The sequence below is a fragment of the Myxocyprinus asiaticus genome, chromosome 36 (assembly GCF_019703515.2).
Source record: "Myxocyprinus asiaticus isolate MX2 ecotype Aquarium Trade chromosome 36, UBuf_Myxa_2, whole genome shotgun sequence".
Classification (NCBI taxonomy): Eukaryota; Metazoa; Chordata; class Actinopteri; order Cypriniformes; family Catostomidae; genus Myxocyprinus; species Myxocyprinus asiaticus.
Window position 1 is genome coordinate 33,250,098 of NC_059379.1, and position 21,531 is coordinate 33,271,628.

The 21,531-nt window shown below is 37.2% G+C and overlaps 1 protein-coding gene across 2 annotated transcripts in view; it reads left to right on the forward strand.

Moving 5' to 3' along the window:
- Nucleotides 1-21,531, forward strand: part of prkg1b (protein kinase cGMP-dependent 1b) — a 282,644-nt gene that overhangs the window by 209,651 nt on the left and 51,462 nt on the right. For both annotated transcript variants that reach the window (XM_051673736.1, XM_051673735.1), the window contains exons 6-7: nt 7,778-7,855; nt 10,973-11,067. In XM_051673736.1, the coding sequence (XP_051529696.1) occupies nt 7,778-7,855; nt 10,973-11,067 (173 nt within the window). The remainder of the gene's footprint in view (nt 1-7,777; nt 7,856-10,972; nt 11,068-21,531) is intronic.

A 21,531-nucleotide genomic window follows, 5' to 3' on the forward strand; every position in this document is an offset into this window, starting at 1 on the left:
TAGGGTTAGGGTAGACTGTCTCCGCATGAAGAAATTTTGTTCCAAGTAAGCAGATATATGAGAAATGTGTTACTGCCAGGGTTCTTACATGATTACCAACACTTAGGCCATACTTAAAAATATATACATTTCATTACTTTAGATAAGTATTAAACCTCATTTTATCTGAGAAAACTTCTAGCACCATTTCTTTGTAGATGACACTTGGTTTGATATATTGTTATCTAATACAATGACATTCAGACATTTTTTAATGTCCAAATACTTTTGGGGCTACATACAATATAGTACTTTAAATTGAATGTTTCCATTTTAAAATGATTGCTATATGAATCACAATGAAAGGAATGGTTTACTGTATAATATATTTGAAGCTTAGTGTGGAGATGGTCATCACAAAGAACCTCTCAGCTTAATGTTTCAGTTTCAAGATTTATGACATTTTAATTGATGATGCCCACAAAACCCATTTGGAGAGGGAAATGACAGCAAGCTTTTCATTTTTAAAAAATGAAAACAAATGGATGCTTGATGATAATGTCCTCCAGGGTACCACAAGGACGAGATGCAGACGTGAAATGAAAATATCCACTTTTCAGTGTCTACATTTTTGTAAAAACAAAATTTAAGATGGATATTGATTTTGTTGAAAAGTAATCTCTGTTCACTGCATAATCATTAAGAGATCATCAAGGCCCTAAAACCTTAAAAGATTGTTTTGAAAATGGCAGAATTTTCTTTTAGGATGAAGATATTTCTGATAAGACAAAATGGTTTTTTTCAAAGAAACCTTGAGCACCTTCAAAGAGGCAGTATATTCTAACTCAGGAATGTTTGCACTGACTTTAAAGTGACCTTTAATACTGTAGTAGCTTTTGCCTAAACCACAATGTCGTTATCTTTAGTGCCTCAAAAATACCACCACAAGGCTAAAAATCAATATACCAAAGAAGTGAAACAAGACTAGAGGCATTCATAAACCTAATTAATTAAATCTTTAAAATAAATACAGATGAAGTATTTTGGTAACACTTTCTATGAAGCTCATATATATAATTCGTTGTAAAGTCAATAAAATGCATTAGTAATGTATCATAATACACCTTATAATATGTTTAACTTCTCATTGTTCCAAAACAATCAAAAATAACTTGTTTAAATGACTGGCGTCCTGTTGCTCTGACCCCCATCATCAGCAAATGTTTTGAGAGACTAATCAGAGATTACATCTGCTCTGTATTGCTACTCTCTCTTGACCCGCTGCAGTTTGCTTACCGCAACAACCGTTCCACTGATGATGCCATTGCATCTACAATACACACTGCTCTCTCCCACCTGGAAAAAAAGAACACTGTGAGAATGTGAGAATTCTGTTTGTAGACTACAGCTCAGCATTCAACACCATAGTGCCCTCCAAGCTAGATGAGAAACTCCGGGCTCTGGGCTTAAACAGCTCACTGTGCAGCTGGATCCTGGACTTCCTGTCAAGCAGACGCCAGGTGGTTAGAATAGGCAGCAACATCTCCTCATCACTGACCCTCAACACTGGAGCCCCACAGGGCTGTGTTCTCAGCCCACTACTGTATTCCTTGTACACACATGACTGTGTGGCAACACATAGCTCCAATGCCATCATCAAGTTTGCTGATGACACGACGGTGGTATGTCTGATCACTGACAATAATGAAACAGCCTACAGAGAGGAGGTGCACACTCTGACACACTGGTGTCAGGAGCACAACCTCTCCCTCAACGTCAGTAAGACAAAGGAGCTTGTGGTGGACTTCAGAAGAAAAGACAGAGAACACAGTCCCATCACCATCAATGGAGCACCAGTGGAGAGAGTCAGCAGCTTCAAGTTCCTGGGTGTCCACATCACTGAGGAACTCACATGGTCCATCCACACTGAAGTCGTTGTGAAGAAGGCTCATCAGCGCCTCTTCTTCCTGAGATGGCTGAGGAAGTTTGGAATGAACCGCCACATCCTCACACGGTTCTACACCTGCACTGTGGAAAGCATCTTGACTGGCTGCATCTCCGCCTGGTACGGCAATAGCACCGCCCACAACCGTGCGAACTGCCAGACACATCATCGGAGGTGAGCTTCCCTCCCTCCAGGAAATATATACAAGGCGGTGTGTGAAAAAAGCTCGGAGGATCATCAGAGACTCCAGCCACCCGAGCCATGGGCTGTTCTCACTGCTACCATCAGGTAGGCGGTATCGCAGCATCAGGACCCGCACCAGCCGACTCCATGATAGTTTCTTCCCCCAAGCAATCAGACTTCTGAACTCTTGATCTCCCACGATCAAAATACATCAGCACTGCACTTTATTACCCTTACTCTTATATCTCACACCGGACTGTCATAAATTATATTATTGTTATTATATTATGTTCTCTCTTAACAACTGACTATCAACCGACAGCCTGAATGTCAATACAGTACAATACTATACATTCTATATAAATATATACTTTTTTTATATATTTTAATTTTTTATTTTTATTGAATAATGTGTATCTATATAGTGTGTATTGTATACTGTACAGTGTATGTTATTATTTGTATATTGTTGAGTGTAATTATGTGTATAACAGATGTTTAAATTGTGTTGTGTTAATTTGATGTTATTGTAAATTGGTACTGTCTCATCACTGTCACGACTGCTATGTTGATCGGAACTGTACCCAAGAATTTCACACACCATTGCACTTGTGTATATGGCTGTGTGACAATAAAGTGATTTGATTTGATTTGATCTGATTTGATAAATAATTGTAACCGCAATTATAATAAATTATAATACTTACCTAATCATAGTTATACCTTAGAATATAATGCATTATAACACCAGTAACATCTATTTTTATCTAAAGAAGTTATAATGTATTATATATATAGTATTTGTAATATATATGATAGGTATGCTTTAAGTAAAGTGGCAAAAGTAATGTCTTCTTATAAACATTCATAAGATATTTTTAAGTAGTTATAAGACATTACAACTCATGCTGGAAATTATATACACATGCACAAAATACAAAATAACACCCATTCAAAGTACATTTTGAGATATTACAAAAAACACTTCTAAAGCTATAAGGTTAAAATATATCAGAAACTCTCTCTCTTTCTCTCTCTCTCTCTCTCTCTCTCTCTCTCTTATGTAAACTCAGCAAAAAAAGAAACGTCCCTTTTTCAGGACACTCTATTTTAAAGATAATTTTGTAAATCCAAATAACTTTACAGATCTTTATTGTAAAGGGTTTAAACAATGTTTTCCATGCTTGTTCAATGAACCATAAACAATTAATGAACATGCACTTGTGGAACGGTCATTAAGACCCTAACAGCTTACAGACGGTAGGCAATTAAGGTCACAGTTATAAAAACTTAGGACACTAAAGAGACATTTCTACTGACTCTGAAAAACACCAAAAGAAAGATGCCCAGGGTCCCTGCTCATTTGCGTGAACGTGCCTTTGGCATGCTGCATGGAGACATGATGACTACAGATGTGGCCAGGGCAATAAATTGCAATATCTGTACTGTGAGACGCCTAAGACAGCACTACAGGGAGACAGGAAGGACAGCTGATCATCCTCGCAATGGCAGACCACGTGTAACAACACCTGCACAGGATCGTTACATCCGAATATCACACCTGCGAGACAGGAACAGGATGGCAACAACTGCTGCCCGAGTTACACCAAGAACGCACAGTCCCTTCATCAGTGATCAGACTGTCCACAATAGGCTGAGAGAGGCTGGACTGAGGGTTTGTAGGCCTTTTGTAAGGCAGGTCCTTACCAGACATCACCGGCAACAACGTCGCCTATGGGCACAAACTCACCTTCGCTGGACTAGACAGGACTGGCAAAAAGTGCTCTGATGGTCAGACTCACGTTTATCGTCGAAGGAATGAGCGTTACACAGAGGCCTGTACTCTGGAGCGGGATGATTTGGAGGTGGAGGGTCCGTCATGGTCTGGGGCGGTGTGTCACAGCATCATCGGACTGAGCTTGTTGTCATTCCAGGCAATCTCAACGCTGTGCGTTACAGGAAAGACATCCTCCTCCCTCATGTGGTACCCTTCCTGCAGGCTCATCCTGACATGACCCTCCAGCATGACAATGCCACCAGCCATACTGCTCGTTCTGTGCATGATTTCCTGCAAGACAGGAATGTCAGTGTTCTGCCATGGCCAGCGAAGAGCCCGGATCTCAATCCCATTGAGCACATCTGGGACCTGTTGGATTGGAGTGTGAGTGCTAGGACCATTCCCCCCAGAAATGTCCGCGAACTTGCAAGTGCCTTGGTGGAAGAGTGGGGTAACATCTCACAGCAAGAACTGGCAAATCTGGTGCAGTCCATGAGGAGATGCACTGCAGTACTTAATGTAGCTGGTGGCCACACCAGATACTGACTGTTACTTTTGATTTTGACAAAAAAGAAACGTCCCCCCCCCCGAGGACGTTTCTTTTTTTGCTGAGTTTATGTTGATCACACATGTAGCCAATCTTCTTGGCTGTAAACACAAGAATAGAAAAAAATTAAAAAAAAACATTAAAAAATCAAACTGATTCTATACTGGACTCTACAGTATTCAAAATTCTTTAATGTTTGTGAACCTTATTTGGAGACTTACATTATTAATAACTTCCATTGTATAAGTTTGGTTTCTAATGTATTGTATGTTACAAGTTTATGTTATGGCTGTTTATAAGAAAATATCGCTTTTGTAACTTAAAGTAGGCAAACTTAATATGATCATGTCATAAAGCCTTTTGACTGTTTACATTATACAGCACTTACACAATTAACTTAATTAGCTTCTGCTGCGTTAAAATTGGATGTTGCATGTGTTATAATGTGTTATAATGTATTATAACTGTAGTTAAGTTATAATAGAAGTTATAACTTATTATAAGGTGTATTATGAGACATTATGAATGCAGTATAATGTATGTATAATGCCTTTATAATGCATTATACTGTAATTTATAATTCATAGAAAGTTTTACCAGTGGTTTTTCAAAATATTTACCTGTTGCCCAAGCTAGTGAACTCTATAATGAAAGACTATTTTTTTTTTTTTTTATTTTCTCCCCTTTTTCTCCCCAATTTGGAATGCCCAATTCCCAGTGCACTCTATGTCCTCATGGTGGCATAGAGACTCGCCTCAATCCGGGTGGCAGAGGAATCCTCAATCCATGCATCTTATCACGTGGCTTGTTGAGCACGTTACCGCGGAGACCTAGCGCGTGTGGAGGCTTCACGCTATTCTCCGCGGCATCCAAGCACAACTCACCACGTGCCCCACCAAGAGCGAGAACCACATTATAGCGACCACGAGGAGGTTACCCCAATGTTACTCTACCCAACCTATCAACCAAGCCAATTGGTTGCTTAGGAAGCCTGACTGGAGTCATTCAGCATGCCCTGGATTCGAACTTGTGACTCCAGGTGTGGTAGTCAGTGTCTTTACTTGCTGAGCTAACAGGCCTCTTAGACTGTTAAATAGAGTGCACCAATACCGGAAGTAAAAATCATTTATGAACTGACATTCATTTATATTCTACATAGAAAAGTTGATTTCTAGTAATTACATATAAACATTTCAAGACAGACCTACCACAAGTTTTTTAAGGGATGATATATGATTGTGTAGAAGCCTCAAGTCAGTGTGACGTCAGCTTCATTTTAAGAAATTGTGTTTAATTAAAGAATTCCCAGTGAAGAACTACACTACCCATAATCCTAAAGAGAGATCCACCAATCAGAGAAGTCTCTTTTAATGGAAATGATAATCAATGCATTAAAATTTAAATACTGTAAATTGTATTTTATATTAGTATTATATAGTTTATTATCAACACTATATAATACACTGTATAGTTTATGTGTTTATACAGTTATATTTTCAATTGTTTTATAAATAGTATCGTAGTTTCTGATTTGATTACATAATTCACAGTGCAGTAAGGGAACCAGAGCTCTACAATCCTGAACTGCCACATTATTACCTCCTCAAGGTGAGATGGGTGAAAGCCCAGTGATCTGCACTCTGTTTCATACAGAATTCAGACTGTATCCATAAACTGAGAAACTGAGCCCTCTTTTTTAGTTTGTATCAAATTGGAGCTTTCAGAGTTTCAGGGCTTAGTGAATTAGGCTTGATATCTAAAATTATGACAAATGTGTTGGCTCTTGATATCCAGGGCACTGGGCTCTGGATGATTAGCCTTGCTTAAATACCTACCAAGAGAATTTTCTTTAGCCTTGACCAACGAAAAAGGACAAAGCCCGTTTGGAAAAACAACTTAAAGTACTCTTTTCCAGGAATTGCAGGCTCATTTAGAAAACTGATATTTCATGGCAGTCCCATTGTATTATCACAAGTCTACTGTTCTCTATTGTAAAGTAGTTCTAATTAGCCTGTAAACAACTGCTCTGCTTCAAAGGGTTATGTCTGGTAAATAGTTGCTCAAAGGAATAGTTCAACCAAAAATGAAAATTCTCTCATCATTTACTCACCCTCATGCCACCCCAGATGTGTATTACTTTCTTTCTTTAGTAGAATACACACACACACACACACACACACACACACACACACAAAACATATTTTTAGAAGAATATTTCATCTCTGTAGGTCCGCACAATGCAAGTGAATGGTGACCAGAATTTTGAAGCTCCTAAAGGTACATAAAGGCAGCATAAAAGTAATCCAAACATCTCCAATGGTTTAATCCATGTCTTCAGAAGGGGTGAGAAACAGATCAATATTTAAGTCCTTTTTTACTATCAAACTCCACTTTCACTTTTACATTCATCTTCTTTTGTTTTTGGCTATTTGCATTCTTGGTGCATATCACAACCTACTGAGCAGGGAGGATAATTTATAGTTAAAAAGGATTTAAATATTGATCTTTTTCTCACCAACACCAATCATATCACTTATGAAGAACCACTGGAGTCATATGGATTCATTTTATGCTCCCTTTATGTGCTTTTTGGAGCTTTAAAATATTGGTACTCATTCACTTGCATTGTGAGGGCCTACAGAGCTGAAATGTTCTTGTAAAAATCTTCATTTGGTTTTCCGTAGAAGAAAGAAAGTCATACACCTCTGGGATGGCATGAGGGTGAGTAAATCATGAGAGAATTTTCATTTTGGTTGAACTATCACTTTGAGATTACAAAAAATCGCCGCTTGATATTTTAACATGCAAATGAGCTTTGTGGCAAACTCTTTATTGTCGGCAAAGATTTTCTGCAGGTTCACCACTACTGGTGAAGAGTTGCAAAAATCTGCCAAACATTTGCAGTGAACCGCAAGCTCATTTTCATGTAAAAATAATGAGTGAGAACATTTGCACCAAGTTTGTCTAGATGTTTTGTAAGGGTTGACTCAAGTCTACAGAACCCCCCTCCTCCCCACCCCTCATCATTCATGTCCATACATAACTCCATACATAAATGGTAAATTAGAATTTATTTCAAAGTTCTGTAGGTTTAGGTTTACATTTGCAATGTGGAGACACAGATTGTTGTGGTTCGCCGGTAGCATGGATTAATACTAAGAACACTTGTGTATGTTCTTGTTTTGGTGTTGCAGCCCTAAAGCCATTGCACAATTGAAACACTGCATTCTTCATGGCTTTGGGGATCATTGTGATGGAGCAACAACATAAAAATTGGACCAGAACAAAAAAACATAAAAATAAATAAACTACACTTATTGTAATTGTACTTTATCTCTTTTCACAGACGCACTACGGTGATGGAGAGTACATTATCAGACAAGGTGCCAGAGGGGACACGTTCTTCATTATTAGCAAAGGAAAGGTAAGATCTTTTCAGCCCCAGTGGCAGGCTGCAACAGAGGTTTTAGCTCTCAAGAATGCCTGCCCCCAACAAACGTCTTAATCAGAATACATTTCAAGTAGAGTTGCCGATATATCAATTATTAACAAAATATTCGTGAGGATTTCACTGTTGAAATAGACCATTGTGAATGTTGTGATGATTTTTTGCATTTTGCGATTAAGCTTCCAATAGATCGTTCATTAGATTAGTTTCATGATACTTCCTTGTCTCATGACTTTATGTGCTCTACTTTCGTGACTGTGCTAAGTGTAGCTCTCAGTCTCATCCAATTTCTCTGAGAGTGTTAATTCTAAGCACAATTTTCATGCCAGCGCAAAGTACAAGTGGGTGTGGGTGTGTTTGCACTATCTGTGGGTGTATGGGCGCAAACTGTGGGTGTATTGTATGTTAATGAAGTGGTGCAAAGCGCAATTTGATATTCTTGAGAGGAAATAGGTCATTGCGTCAAGACGTTTCAGTAGCAGGTCTGTTTTCAGTGCAAAGGCTAAAATCAGTTCCTGCATTTGCAGTTTGGAGATTCCACCAGCAGGTGGTAATAAAGTTAATGTCCAAATTCTGAAAATATAATGGAACATAAAATTATTTCCCTGAAAATCACTGTTGTAGCCGTTTTATGAATTTAAAACTTTGAAACTTTCTAGAGGTCATGGTATTTTTTCAGTTATCATCATCATCGTTATTATTATTATGTTTAGGCTTTATTTACAATTGTATTTATAATCTCATTTACAGTATATTGGTATTTTGAATTATATATATATATATATATATATATATATATATATATATATATATATATCGTTTTTGACCAGTTTGTTATTTTGATTATAGTATCATTTCATTTAAAGTGTAATTTGAATTTATTTGAATTTGAATCTAGTTCAGTTAGGATTAGTATTTCAATTCATTTCCATGAATCAATAAAAATAAATCAAAATGGATCACCAAAATATATGTATGGTGTTTTTCATACTGAAAAACTTAAGTAAAAATATATGCAGGTAATACAGGTGCATCTCAATAAATTAGTATGTCGTGGAAAAGTTAATTTATTTCAGTAATTCAACTCAAATTGTGAAACTCGTGTATTAAATAAATTCAGTGCACACAGACTGAAGTAGTTTAAGTCTTTGGTTCTTTTAATTGTGATGATTTTGGCTCACATTTAACAAAAACCCACCAATTCACTATCTTAAAAAATTAGAATATTTTGACATGCCAATCAGCTAATCACCTGCAAATGTTTCCTGAGCCTTCAAAATGGTCTCTCAGTTTGGTTCACTAGGCTACAAAATCATGGGGAAGACTGCTGATCTGACAGTTGTCCAGAAGACAATCATTGACACCCTTCACAAGGAGGGTAAGCCACAAACATTCATTGCCAAAGAAGCTGGCTGTTCACAGAGTGCTGTATCCAAGCATGTTAACTGAAAGTTGAGTGGAAGGAAAAAGTGTTGAAGAAAAAGATGCACAACCAACCGAGAGAGCCGCAGCCTTATGATTGTCCAGCAAAATCGATTCAAGAATTTGGGTGAACTTCACAAGGAATGGCTGGGGTCAAGGCATCAAGAGCCACCACACACAGACATGTCAAGGAATTAGGCTACAGTTGTCGTATTCCTCTTGTTAAGCCACTCCTGAACCAAAGACAACGTCAGAGGCGTCTTACCTGGGCTAAGGAGAAGAAGAACTGGACTGTTGCCCAGTGGTCCAAAGTCCTCTTTTCAGATGAGAGCAAGTTTTGTATTTCATTTGGAAACCAAGGTCCTAGAGTCTGGAGGAATGGTGGAGAAGCTCATAGCCCAAGTTGCTTGAAGTCCAGTGTTAAGTTTCCACAGTCTGTGATGATTTGGGGTGCAGTGTCATCTGCTGGTGTTGGTTCATTGTGTTACTTGAAAACCAAAGTCACTGCACCCGTTTACCAAGAGATTTTGTAGCACTTCATGCTTCCTTCTGCTGACCAGCTTTTTAAAGATGCTGATTTCATTTTCCAGCAGGATTTGGCACCTGCCCACACTGCCAAAAGCACCAAAAGTTGGTTAAATGACCATGGTGTTGGTGTGCTTGACTGGCCAGCAAACTCATCAGACCTGAACCCCATAGAGAATCTATGGGGTATTGTCAAGAGGAAAATGAGAAACAAGAGACCAAAAAATGCAGATGAGCTGAAGGCCACTGTCAAAGAAACCTGGGCTTCCATACCACCTCAGCAGTGCCACAAACTGATCACCTCCATGCCACGCTGAATTGAGGCAGTAATTAAAGCAAAAGGAGCCCCTACCAAGTATTGAGTACATATACAGTAAATGAACATACTTTCCAGAAGGCAAACAATTCACTAAAAATGTTTTTTTTATTGGTCTTATGATGTATTCTAATTTTTTGAGAGAGTGAATTGGTGGGTTTTTGTTAAATGTGAGCCAAAATCATCACAATTAAAAGAACCAAAGACTTAAACTACTTCAGTCTGTGTGCATTGAATTTATTTAATATACGAGTTTCACAATTTGAGTTGAATTACTGAAATAAATGAACTTTTCCACGACATTCTAATTTATTGAGATGCACCTGTATATATATATATATATATATATATATATATATATATATATATATATATATATATATATATATATATATATATATATATATATATACAATATGTTTTATTATATTAGTGCATGTAAATAAAATTATTCATTCTACCTTGTATTCATTTAGTAAAAAAGAGAGGGAAACATGCATTGATTATTTTTAACTAGATTTACCATATGGTTCTTCTTCTTCAATAAATTAAAAAAAATAAATAAAACATTTTAAGCCATGTCAGAGAAAATACATAAATACTGAGATATATAATGAACCTTTAGATTAGGCCAGCCCTAATCTCAAGGTGCCTTTCTATTATCACACTCTACTTCTATTACCAACAATTGTAGCTATAGTATCATTAATGTGAAAACTGCCGACCTATTGCAAATGTGGACGCAAATTAATTGTCATTGCTATGTTAGGAGTAGGTCAGAGGATTAGTCAGTCTTCCAGCATTAAATGATCAATAATCTGTAATTGCAGGTGAACGTTACTCGGGAGGATCCACCCAATGGGACTCCGGTCTATCTGCGAGCGTTGGGTAAAGGAGATTGGTTTGGAGAAAAAGCCCTTCAAGGGTAAGGAAGACAACTTCCTTGCACACTTATACAGAGCAGAAAGCACAGCTGGCCCCTGTCTGTCTTTGTAAAGTGGCAATTGACATCAATTATGTGCTCAATGGATCGTTTGCTGCAGGGACATGCCTAATGGGCTGTTAACTGAGAAAAATCAAATGCCCATCCAACAAGCATCTGTTTTGAGATGTGTTCAACTTGCAGCAGGTCTGCTTTTCTCAGAATGGATGGAGAAAGTATTTAAAGTCAACTTTCAAAATTGTAAAAATGAACCCTTTTTGCTCTCTTGCGTAATACGTGTTCCTGATTTTTTTAAATGGATTTAATTGCATGATTAGCCGATTTATTTATAGAATTGATCACGAGTCAATATTTGCTGCGAAGCAGTAATATATATATACGATATTATGTGAGCAATTTAATAAGTCTCGTTTGGCAGCAGATGATGAGGCGCACCTGATGTGAATAGAGCCTGCCTTTAAAATGAAGAGCGCGCCTCACCTCAAGTGACTGGTCTCAAACTCTAATGCATGCATGCTGGTGTCCTCGCAGGTCCAGAAAAGGAGCAGTTAGGATTCCGGCGCAAATAAGACGCGGGTTAATTGAGTTACCCTAAAGGACAGCACGCATGCGGCCAATGCATTTTATCAACTCAGCCAATCAGAATGTACTGTCAGAACCATTTGTTTTAGAAAGGATTGTAAATGTTGCTCATGTTGACTTTGGCCTGATATGAAATTGGCTTGTACAAAATCTGTCATATTTGACGCTTTATTTGTAAGGCTACCATTAATGGACTGGGAGACACAGAGGAGCCACGACGCTTGGCGAGAATTTATTTGAAGAGAAGATGAGACCATCTGACAGTCAGACGCTCACCCAGTCCTCCCCATGCATATTTCTCACAGGACTGATCGGTTATGAATCTCATCCCCCACTCTATTTCTATATTCCTGCTCTATTTCCAATGCTGCTGTTTCAGTAGAGGCCAACTGCAGGCAACCTCACTCACTCAAGTATTTCCATTACAAATGTTGAGTTGTGTTTCAGTGAAAGTTATTCCTGTTAAAGGTATAGTCCACACAAAAAATGGAAATAATGTTTACATTTACTCAAGCCATATGACTTCTTTCTTTCATAGAACACAAGAGGTGTTTTGTTTTGTTTTGTTTTGTTTTTAGAATATCCATATGGCCACATTCCATATAATGAATGTGAATGAGGACTGGGTCTGTCAAGTTCCAAAATGGCAAAAAAGTACCACAAATGTATGATAAAAGTAGTCCAAAAACTGAAGACATTAAAGACATACGATAGCATTGTGTGTGGAATAGACAGAAATCTAAATATTTATTCACTGACAATCTTCACATAGTGGGCTGTAAACTGTTGCGACTGGATAATTAAATCACTCGAGAACAAACAATTTGACTCATCAACGAATCAGTCAGACTGGTTTTGTGAACTGGATCAACTTATTCATTAAAAGAACAGACATAAGGAATGACTCATTCATAAATTGGTACGAAACAATACTTCTCTCATGAACACCAAACAAAGAGAGTAAGAGTGTATGTCAAGTGTATTTAATTGAGTATCAACTTAAATGTTGGTCTGTTCCTCACACAAAGCTAGCATATGGCTTCAGAAGACTTGTAATAGTGTATGACTGTTCTGAATCACTTTTATGGTACTTAAAGGAATATTTAAACACAAATTAAGCTCAATCGACAGCATTTGTGACATAATGTTTTTTTGTTGTTTTTTTCCAATTTGGAATGCCCAATTCCCACTACTTAGTAGGTCCTTGTGGTGGCGTGGTTACTCACCTCAATCCAGGTGGCGGAGGACAATTCTCAGTTGTCTCTGCCTCTGAGACTGTCAAGCTGTGCATCTTATCATGTGGCTTGTTGTGCACGACACCGCGGAGACTCCCAGCGTGTGGAGGCTAACGCTACTCTCCGCGATCCACGCTCAACTTACCACACGCCCCACTGAGAACGAGAACCACTCATCACGACCACAAGGAGGTTACCCCATGTGACTCTACCCTCCATAGCAACCGGGCCAATTTGGTTGCTTAGGAGACCTGGCTGGAGTCACTCAGCACGCTCAACTTGGATATTACTCAGAATATTCCTTTAAATGTAATTTTGTGCCTTGACAGCCCCAGTTTTCATTCGCTTTCATTTTTTGAACAAGAGTGGCCAGGATATTCTTTAAAAATGTATCTTTTGTGTTAGTCAATAAAAACTCATATGTTACCAGTTTGGAATAGCATAAGGGTGAGTAAATAAGGACATGTTGGGGTGTACTTTTACATGGTTTATTCATTTTTGAAACTTTTTGGATCAGCTGTTTTTAAGAGATGGAAACACAATGTATGCAGTGGGGACCCCTAGTGGAGATTAGAGGAAAGCATGCATTAGTGGTGGTGGTAGTGACAAACAATAATCCATTTTATTGTTATTGTTTGGTAATTACCCTAATGGATTTGAATAGTGTTAAACACATTACATTTTATTTTTGCATTTCACTCCCTGAGCATGCATCAATGCACTTGGCTGATGTTGTGCAGCTGTGTTGTGAAATTGAGCTTGTCATTGACCCTTAATAAGGGGCAACCTGCTAATGGACAAGTTTAAAAAGGCTTTCTGAATGCACTCAAAATTTAAAGTCCTTGCAGGGAAAAATTTATATTTGTCAGGATTTGTTTTTATGAAAAAGAGGGAGGGTAGGCTCAGGCCACACGACGCGTGGGAAGCGAGGAACTCTTATGATGAAAGCTTTAATCAAAGAGGACATACTCTGAGCAATTTTTAACTCAGACATTTAAGAAGACTTGATAAAACATTGCAGATTTTCTTTTAACCATTTGTCCGGGGCAATATACTGTAAATAACTTAATAAATAAAATTATTAATAAAATAAGCATATTTAAACTGAGAAGTTAAGTTGGATCATAATTCTCACACTTACATTACATTTAACTTGGCGAGGATGCATTTTACCATACAATAAATTTTTTATCAGCTGGAGCTCAATAACCCCTCTGGTTCAGTGAGGTGTGCCAGCCTGTGAAGCAGGAGAGAGTCACATGCAGTATTGTTTCTGAGCTACATGCTTACGGTAGATCAAAAGAGTAGAGAGAAGCGGGCAGCTGTGGAACTAAAACTGTGTTGAGGAGAGACTGGTGCTTATCATTACACCTTGTTATATAGTTGTATTTATTTAAGCTTTTTTTTTTTTTTTTTTTTTTTTTTTAAGGCATAGTGTACAATCACGTTTTCATCAAACTATAGATTTTTGCCGATTAACCTGGCTTTTCGTTGCATGTAACCACCTTGTGTTGTGCGCATTCATGTTTATGTTTTGGCGCCAAAAGCAGAGAATAATATGATGACTTAATAATACGATAGTTTCTTGCACTGTTTTTTATTTTAATTTAAAAAAAAATTGTATAACCTGTTTTTTTACCTTTAGCAGCGTTTTACTGTGTATGTAAGAAGCATTTTGTTTAATTTATTTTTGTTATGACTATTTTGGGTGTAATCTGTATAAAAAGTAATCAGTTAATGTAATCTAATTACTGAAAAGTATAGTAAAAAATTACATTTTAAATTCTTGTTGTCAGAATACTGTTACTGACTTTAAGGTAATTACTTTTAAGTACATTCATAATACAAATCAAATAATCAAATTAAAATATGAATCTTGTTAAAATATAAACTAGAACGCTGATTTCCTTATGCCATTTAAGGGATTAAGTGAAAGCAGTTTAACACACCTGGGTTCCCTTTTATGGAACTCGAGCTGCATATGAACGCTGTGGGACACCGTTCGAGTGTCACGTGGCCTGAAGCCCTTATACAATCACGGCAATTTATTGGTTGTTGGAGCTAAAGCGACGCCCACCAGGGAGCTTCGTCACAGGCTCCATAAAGGCGCTCGCTTTCGCACCATCGAGTCAGATTTTCTGTTCTTCAGTGCACGATCTCGTCTGGCCATCTGGTGTTGTACTTAGACAGTTGGCAGCTACTGTTCACATGGCGTGAATGTATATCGTTCCCATAGCGTTCATACGCAGCTCGAGTTCCTATGAAAGGGAATGTCTCTTTTACGTACATAACCTTGATTCTTGAGTGGGAACGAGATGCTGCATAGCTGGCCATACTCTCTAGTAACTGCATAGTCTCGTGCCTAATAGCAGAAAATCTGACTCGATGGCACGAAAGCGAGTGCCTTTATGGAGCCTGTGACGTAGCTCCCTTGGTGCGTCGCTTAAGCACCATCAGCCAATAAATTGCCATGATTGTATAAGGGCTTCAGACCACGTGACAAGGAGTGCACATGTGCGTGAACAGACCAGATAACAAACATCACAGGATGGAGCCCTACAACAAGTCAACACAGCGGAAAGAATTCAACATTTCTCAGAGTACAGTGGGAAAAGCCATACACTATACAGTACTTTACCCATTTATGCAAGTACATTGGGGGAATCACAGAGTTTTATATAAGAGGGAAACCTCACTATTGCAGCACAATTCCACTGCATGTCACGATAAAAGGTGAAGGAAACAAACACAGCAATAATTCTGGAATATCAGGAAATAAAGCGAAAAAAAAAACAAAAAACAATATAATAGCAAACTCTTCCTCGGATCCCATGTTTGTTATTTACACAAGTGTCATGGGGAAATTATGTTGCTGTTATTTACACAAGTGTTGTGGGGAAATTACGTTGCTGCAATTACATTTATTTATGAATTAACATTAGTCAAGGTTAATAAATGCAGTAAAAATGTAAGGGTAATGCATTGTCTCAAATGATAATCAGCTGTATATACACATTGTTATTTATAGATATATAGTTAAACAGTGTGTGATGTATTGATCAGTTGTTGCTTTGATCTTTGCCCAGGGACAGCCGAGCTGATGAGAAGTTGTAATAATTGTGTAGTGTATTAGTTTTCGCCTGAAGAGGTGTTACTCCTGCAAATGTGTGTTCTTGATGTTCATGTCTTTGATCTCACCTCTTACTCTTATCTTTAATTAGAACACATTCTTTTTTTTTTTTTTTTTTTTTTTTTTTGGAGTGTTAATATTGTTTAGCAAATCAATCAGCACTCTACTGAAGTGGATGAAGTCAGTCTTTTATCTTAAACAGTATTTTTAGTCCCTTCTGAGTCGTGTTTGTGCAATATGGGGGCTTGGATTTGACTAAGTAATAGGCATAACAATAGCTGTGGTCTTGTGGATTAAAGGCTGCCCAATGCTTTGATGTGTAACAGTTAACTTTCATGTCCCTCTTTAGCAAAACACCTTGTTCATCCAAATCGAGTCAGTTGCTGCCAATTATGAAGATGTTGGTCAAAGCTCAGGATAATTGTCTTCATCTTAAGTTTACGCACTGGAAGGATATTGTATACAAACAAGCTGAAATTAAGGAGCAGTGTATGGGTGAATCTCACGAGTCAAGTCAAATCTAGTCAATTTTATTTGTATAATGCTTTTCACATTACTCCATAAGATGTTGGTAAATGGAGAAAAATAACCTTGGGAGAAACCAGGCTCACTGTGGGGGCCAGTTCCCCTCTGGCTAACATCATGAATAGAATGTCAATATTTGTTATTTGTTTGCAGTGCAAGTCATGGATTAAAATTAGTAAACTAAGTGTTAAGGGCCAGTGTTTAAACAAATATTTTGTATGAACTTTAAGACTAACGACTAATTTCTTTGAAGTTCATCCTGGATTAACTGCTGAAGTTCACATAGATGCATTGTCCTTTGTTAGTTGGCTGATGAAGTCTTTTGTTGGCAATTAATTGATAGTCTATGTATTTCATTTAAAGAGTGTAGTCCATCATTAGACCAAGGTAGGCAGAGATCAGTGAGGTGCATCGCAGTTCAACCAGCAGGTCATTTCAGTGAGGTCTATACTAAGTCCAAGGTTCATGCAGTGGCATTTGAAGTATCCCATGTCTTATGGTTGGAATTGGCATCAGTTTATCCTCTGATGTCCATCGTAATAGACTGAAGTGATGTCTTGCTGTCACCGACTGCATTTAATCGTCATCACTCAGAGACACTTAGCAGTGGAGTCTGACACCAAGCAGAAACGGAGCTGGATCCGGCTGGCTCTGGTAACCTTGGGATATGAAACCCGAGGTTGAGACAGGGAAACAAATAGAATAATATTAGCGTAGATGCCATTCAATTTATTGCAGAGTTATAGATTATGATAAATGTGTCTGGTTCTGGCATACCTACTGTACTGTGCAAAAGTCTTAGGCACATAAGATGTTTCACAAAAGCATTTGCTTTAAGATGGTTATTTATATATTCAGCTTTAGTGTGTCAATAGGAAATATAAATGTTAGACTCCCAAACATTACTTTTTCAAATAGAAAATATATTAGAATAGAAGAACAGGGAGCCCTGTAACAGATGTCATGGCCCCCACAAAACCACCCACTGAACATCGTGTCAGTCTGAGATTACATAAAGAGACAGAAGCAATTGAGACAGTCTAAATAGATAGAAGAACTGTGGTGAATTCTCCAAGAAGCTTGGAACATCATATCTGCCAACAACCAAGAAAAACTGTGTCCAGGAGTACCTAGGAGAACTGGTGCTGTTTTAAAGGCAAAGGTGGTCACAGCGAATATTGATTTAGCTTTTTTATGTTTACTGGACTTTGTATGACATTAAGTGTTAAATGAAACTATTTATGTCATTATTTTTGAAGACATTCTCACTATGCAACATTTTTCACAAGTGCCTAAAACATTTGCACAGTACTGTAACAAAAGCAGCCTAATTGTGAGTAGATGAGTCTTTAGTCTATATTTAAACTAAACATGAAAATATGTATGGGTCATATTTCACAACAAATTGAAAGAAAAAGTATGAAATTGTATTTTCCATAAATAAATAAGAAAGTGAAGCCTATTTTAGGACCATTATGATTTTTTGCATTGACATTATTATGATGATAATTAAGCACCCCCTCATTCTCATTCTCATAATTTGCCTGACGTTTGACTTTTTTTACCATTATACTGAATTTGTTTATTTTAATATTTTTTTTTCTTTTTTTTTTTACTGTAATACAATTATTTTGAGGCAGAAATTAAAGGGCAGTACAGCAAATACTACCTTAAAGTATAAATACTTCACAATTAATATATTATTATTTTGTTTATTGTTTTTTTATATATAACATTTTTTTTTTTTTTTTTTTTATGTAATGAGAAATTATATGAAAAGTGCTTAATTTTCATGGCAATAAGGTTGAGTAAGAAAACATTTACAAAGAACTTTAACATAAATCAAAAATGTATTTATTTGATTCCCACAAAAGCCTTAAGGGATAGTTCGTTCAAGAATGAAAGTTATGTCATAATTTACTCAACTTCGTGTTGCTTTCTTTTTTCTGAGAAAGTAAATGTTTCAAAAGGAGAATTTAAAATTTTCTTTTCCATACAGTAAAAGCAGTGACCATGGCAGCCAAGCTCCATTAAGCATCATTAAAACAGTCCATAGACTTAGACTTGTGTGCTATAAGTCCTCCGAAGTCACACAATAGATTTACAATAGCTTTGTGTGAGGAACAGGCCCAAATTTAAGTCATTATTTACTGATAATCTTCCCCTCCTCTAAAGCTGTCAAATCTCCACATATATTCAAATATGGTGCATCAAGTCACGCTGCCTCAGGTTTGACGTCAATGGAACAAAACAGCATTGTCTCTTGTGTAACGTAACCATACGTGAGTAAATGACAACAGAATTGTAATTTCTGGGTGATCTAAACCTTTAATAACAGTGTTGCGTTGAAGCTTTGAAACAGACTTGGTTTCTAGCGTCTTCTACCTCTCACTGTGTTACCTTATCCTGTAATCCTCCCAGTTTGATTGACAGTCCTAACCTTTCCCTCACCGACCTCACTCTATTCTTGCTGTGATGTGTGCTCACAACAGGCAGACTTTGACTGACTCCTGGAACATGTTAGTGCTCTTAACCTTCCTGTATGTGTCTTTGACTCAATCCTCATCTGATGCTGTCACAGCACTATCCCTCTGAAGTCTAAAACAGTAATTGAAGGCAATTTCCATCTGTTAGACTTTCTCAGTGGCAGTTGTAATCCTAATGTGATACTGATGAAGAATGTGTAGCTTGTCACTTTAGTGCTTCTTAAACGGTGGGCACTTTAATGATTTATAGTTCAATAATTAATATTAATTCTACTCAAGACTCTCTCCCCCCCCCAAAGACCGTTTTAATGTGACATTCATATAACAAAAAAAGTTAAAATCTGTTAGTTTAATAAAAAAAAAAAAAAAAAAAATCAACCTCTAGGACATACTGTAGTTGAAGAAATACTCAAGATTGATGTAATAATCACTTTAGGTGATATAATTGGACCTTATTCGCAAGAGCTACGACACCTCTGATGTATTCTGTCAGTGGGTGTTCTGTCTTTTTTTTTTTTTTTTTTTTTTTTAGTTGTATCATATCTAATGAGAGCCAGTTTGAGGCTGTGAAATCCTAACACTTGCAGATGTGTCTCTAGACTGTGGTCACTAATGACACGCTAAACATAGCCTTGTCCTCAGGAAAGAGAGGAATATTCACAATCGCTCATTGCTAATTGATGGCCCAAATGTCAAAGTTGAGGATGAGGGTGTCACCAGCATACCCGCCTGCCTCAATTGTCTGACACCGGATTACCTCTGAGAGCACATGTACTGTATGTACGCCATGACTTTGTTCCCCATAGGCTGGATGTGGCAGGTAATTTGCTGGCTATTTATGATCTCAATGGATATGTGCTTTAAAATAGATCCAACTGTTCATGTAATAGTGTAGCTCTATTGTCAGCAGCTGGTTTTGTTGGTGTCCATGTTAAGTGTGATAAAGTTGCAAAACAAATTAGGCATTATTTATCAGTAATATTATAGGTATCAGCAGGCTATAATAGAACAATGGGCCTCATTCATGAAACACAAGCTGATTTGTTTTTATTTATATATATATATATATATATATATATATATATATATATATATATATATATATATATATATAATTTAATACAATTGAATTCAGTACAATGCAACAATTTGAACAAGTTTATGTGATATTCTGGCCCCTAGAAGTTGCTCAGTTCCCTCATTCAATGTAAGATCAATGTAAGTGATCACCAAACGATGCAGGACGAGTTATGAACTAAAGTCTAGTGCTAAGGGTTAGGTTTTTTTTAATCTCTGACCCTTAAGTAAGAGCAATAGTAAGTGATGCTTGCCTTCACGTCTAATGATAGGAAGTTTCTAAAAGGACAAGTTATTCAGTAATGGTGTGCGCTTTTAATAAAGTACAGTTATGGTTGCTTTGCATCAAACTGCAATTTAGCAACCACTTGAGTTTGTCTATATAATGTTTAATTTCTTTTTAATTTCAATATTACATCTCAAGTCTTACAGGAATATCTCTTCCAGTATTATTTCATTATCAGTTTTATGTATATGCAGCATTATTAAGTATATTCCTCTGGCATGCCTTAGATTTGGAGAGATTGAAGTCATGAAAAATTTTCAGTATGAAATAATGAACATAAAATTACACAAAAATAAAGTTTTTCCCAAACTTGTCCCATAGTTTGGTATACAGATGGACCTTACAGTATAAGGAGTTTAACAAGTATGGTTCTGATTCTAGGTAACGATTCTGGTTCCTTAGCAATTTCATGAACGATTATTTAGCTATTCATACAGCAGAATTTTTTTTTTTTTTTAAATCCAATTTTATTTAAACTCTTCAAATAACTCTTCAAACTGTAGGTTATACAGTATGTGGACAGATCTGATTTGTTTTTCTTTTGTTCAGACTGCAGTCCCTTTTGTTAGCACAACCACATTAGCTGTCATAGTAATGATGCAAACTTGCGTATGTTCACTATGTGTGTTTAGCATTGGATCTTTTGCCATTGTTTATGTTTTGAAGGGTTTGTGTCCCGTAATGAAGCATAAAAGGGTCAGACAGCGAGACTCCTGAAGAGGACCCCCATCCTGTATTAAAGTGTTCAAAATGCCTAAGCTTCCCATGTTCACGTGAGACATTCAATGCCTCATCGACTTGTGGTGGCTCTCAGCTGGTGTGTGTTACTGCACCTCAACACATCTTTGTGGATGAGTAAAGCTAATGTCTGGTTTGCAGTTGCACTGCTTTGGCTGCCCTGTAACATACATGCAGAGGTGCCGTAACGAGGGGGGGAGGTTAGGACAATTCTAAGGGCCCAGGACAAACATGGGGCCCAGCAGAACTCCCAGTCTTTTCCTGCATGATTTTCTAAAATGCCCTTCCCATCGAGTACATCCAACTGCGCAACAGGTGAGTTACCAAGCAAGCTAATGATTTAGGAATAAGTGTTTATATGTAGGTGAGTCTGTTATACATGTGTTA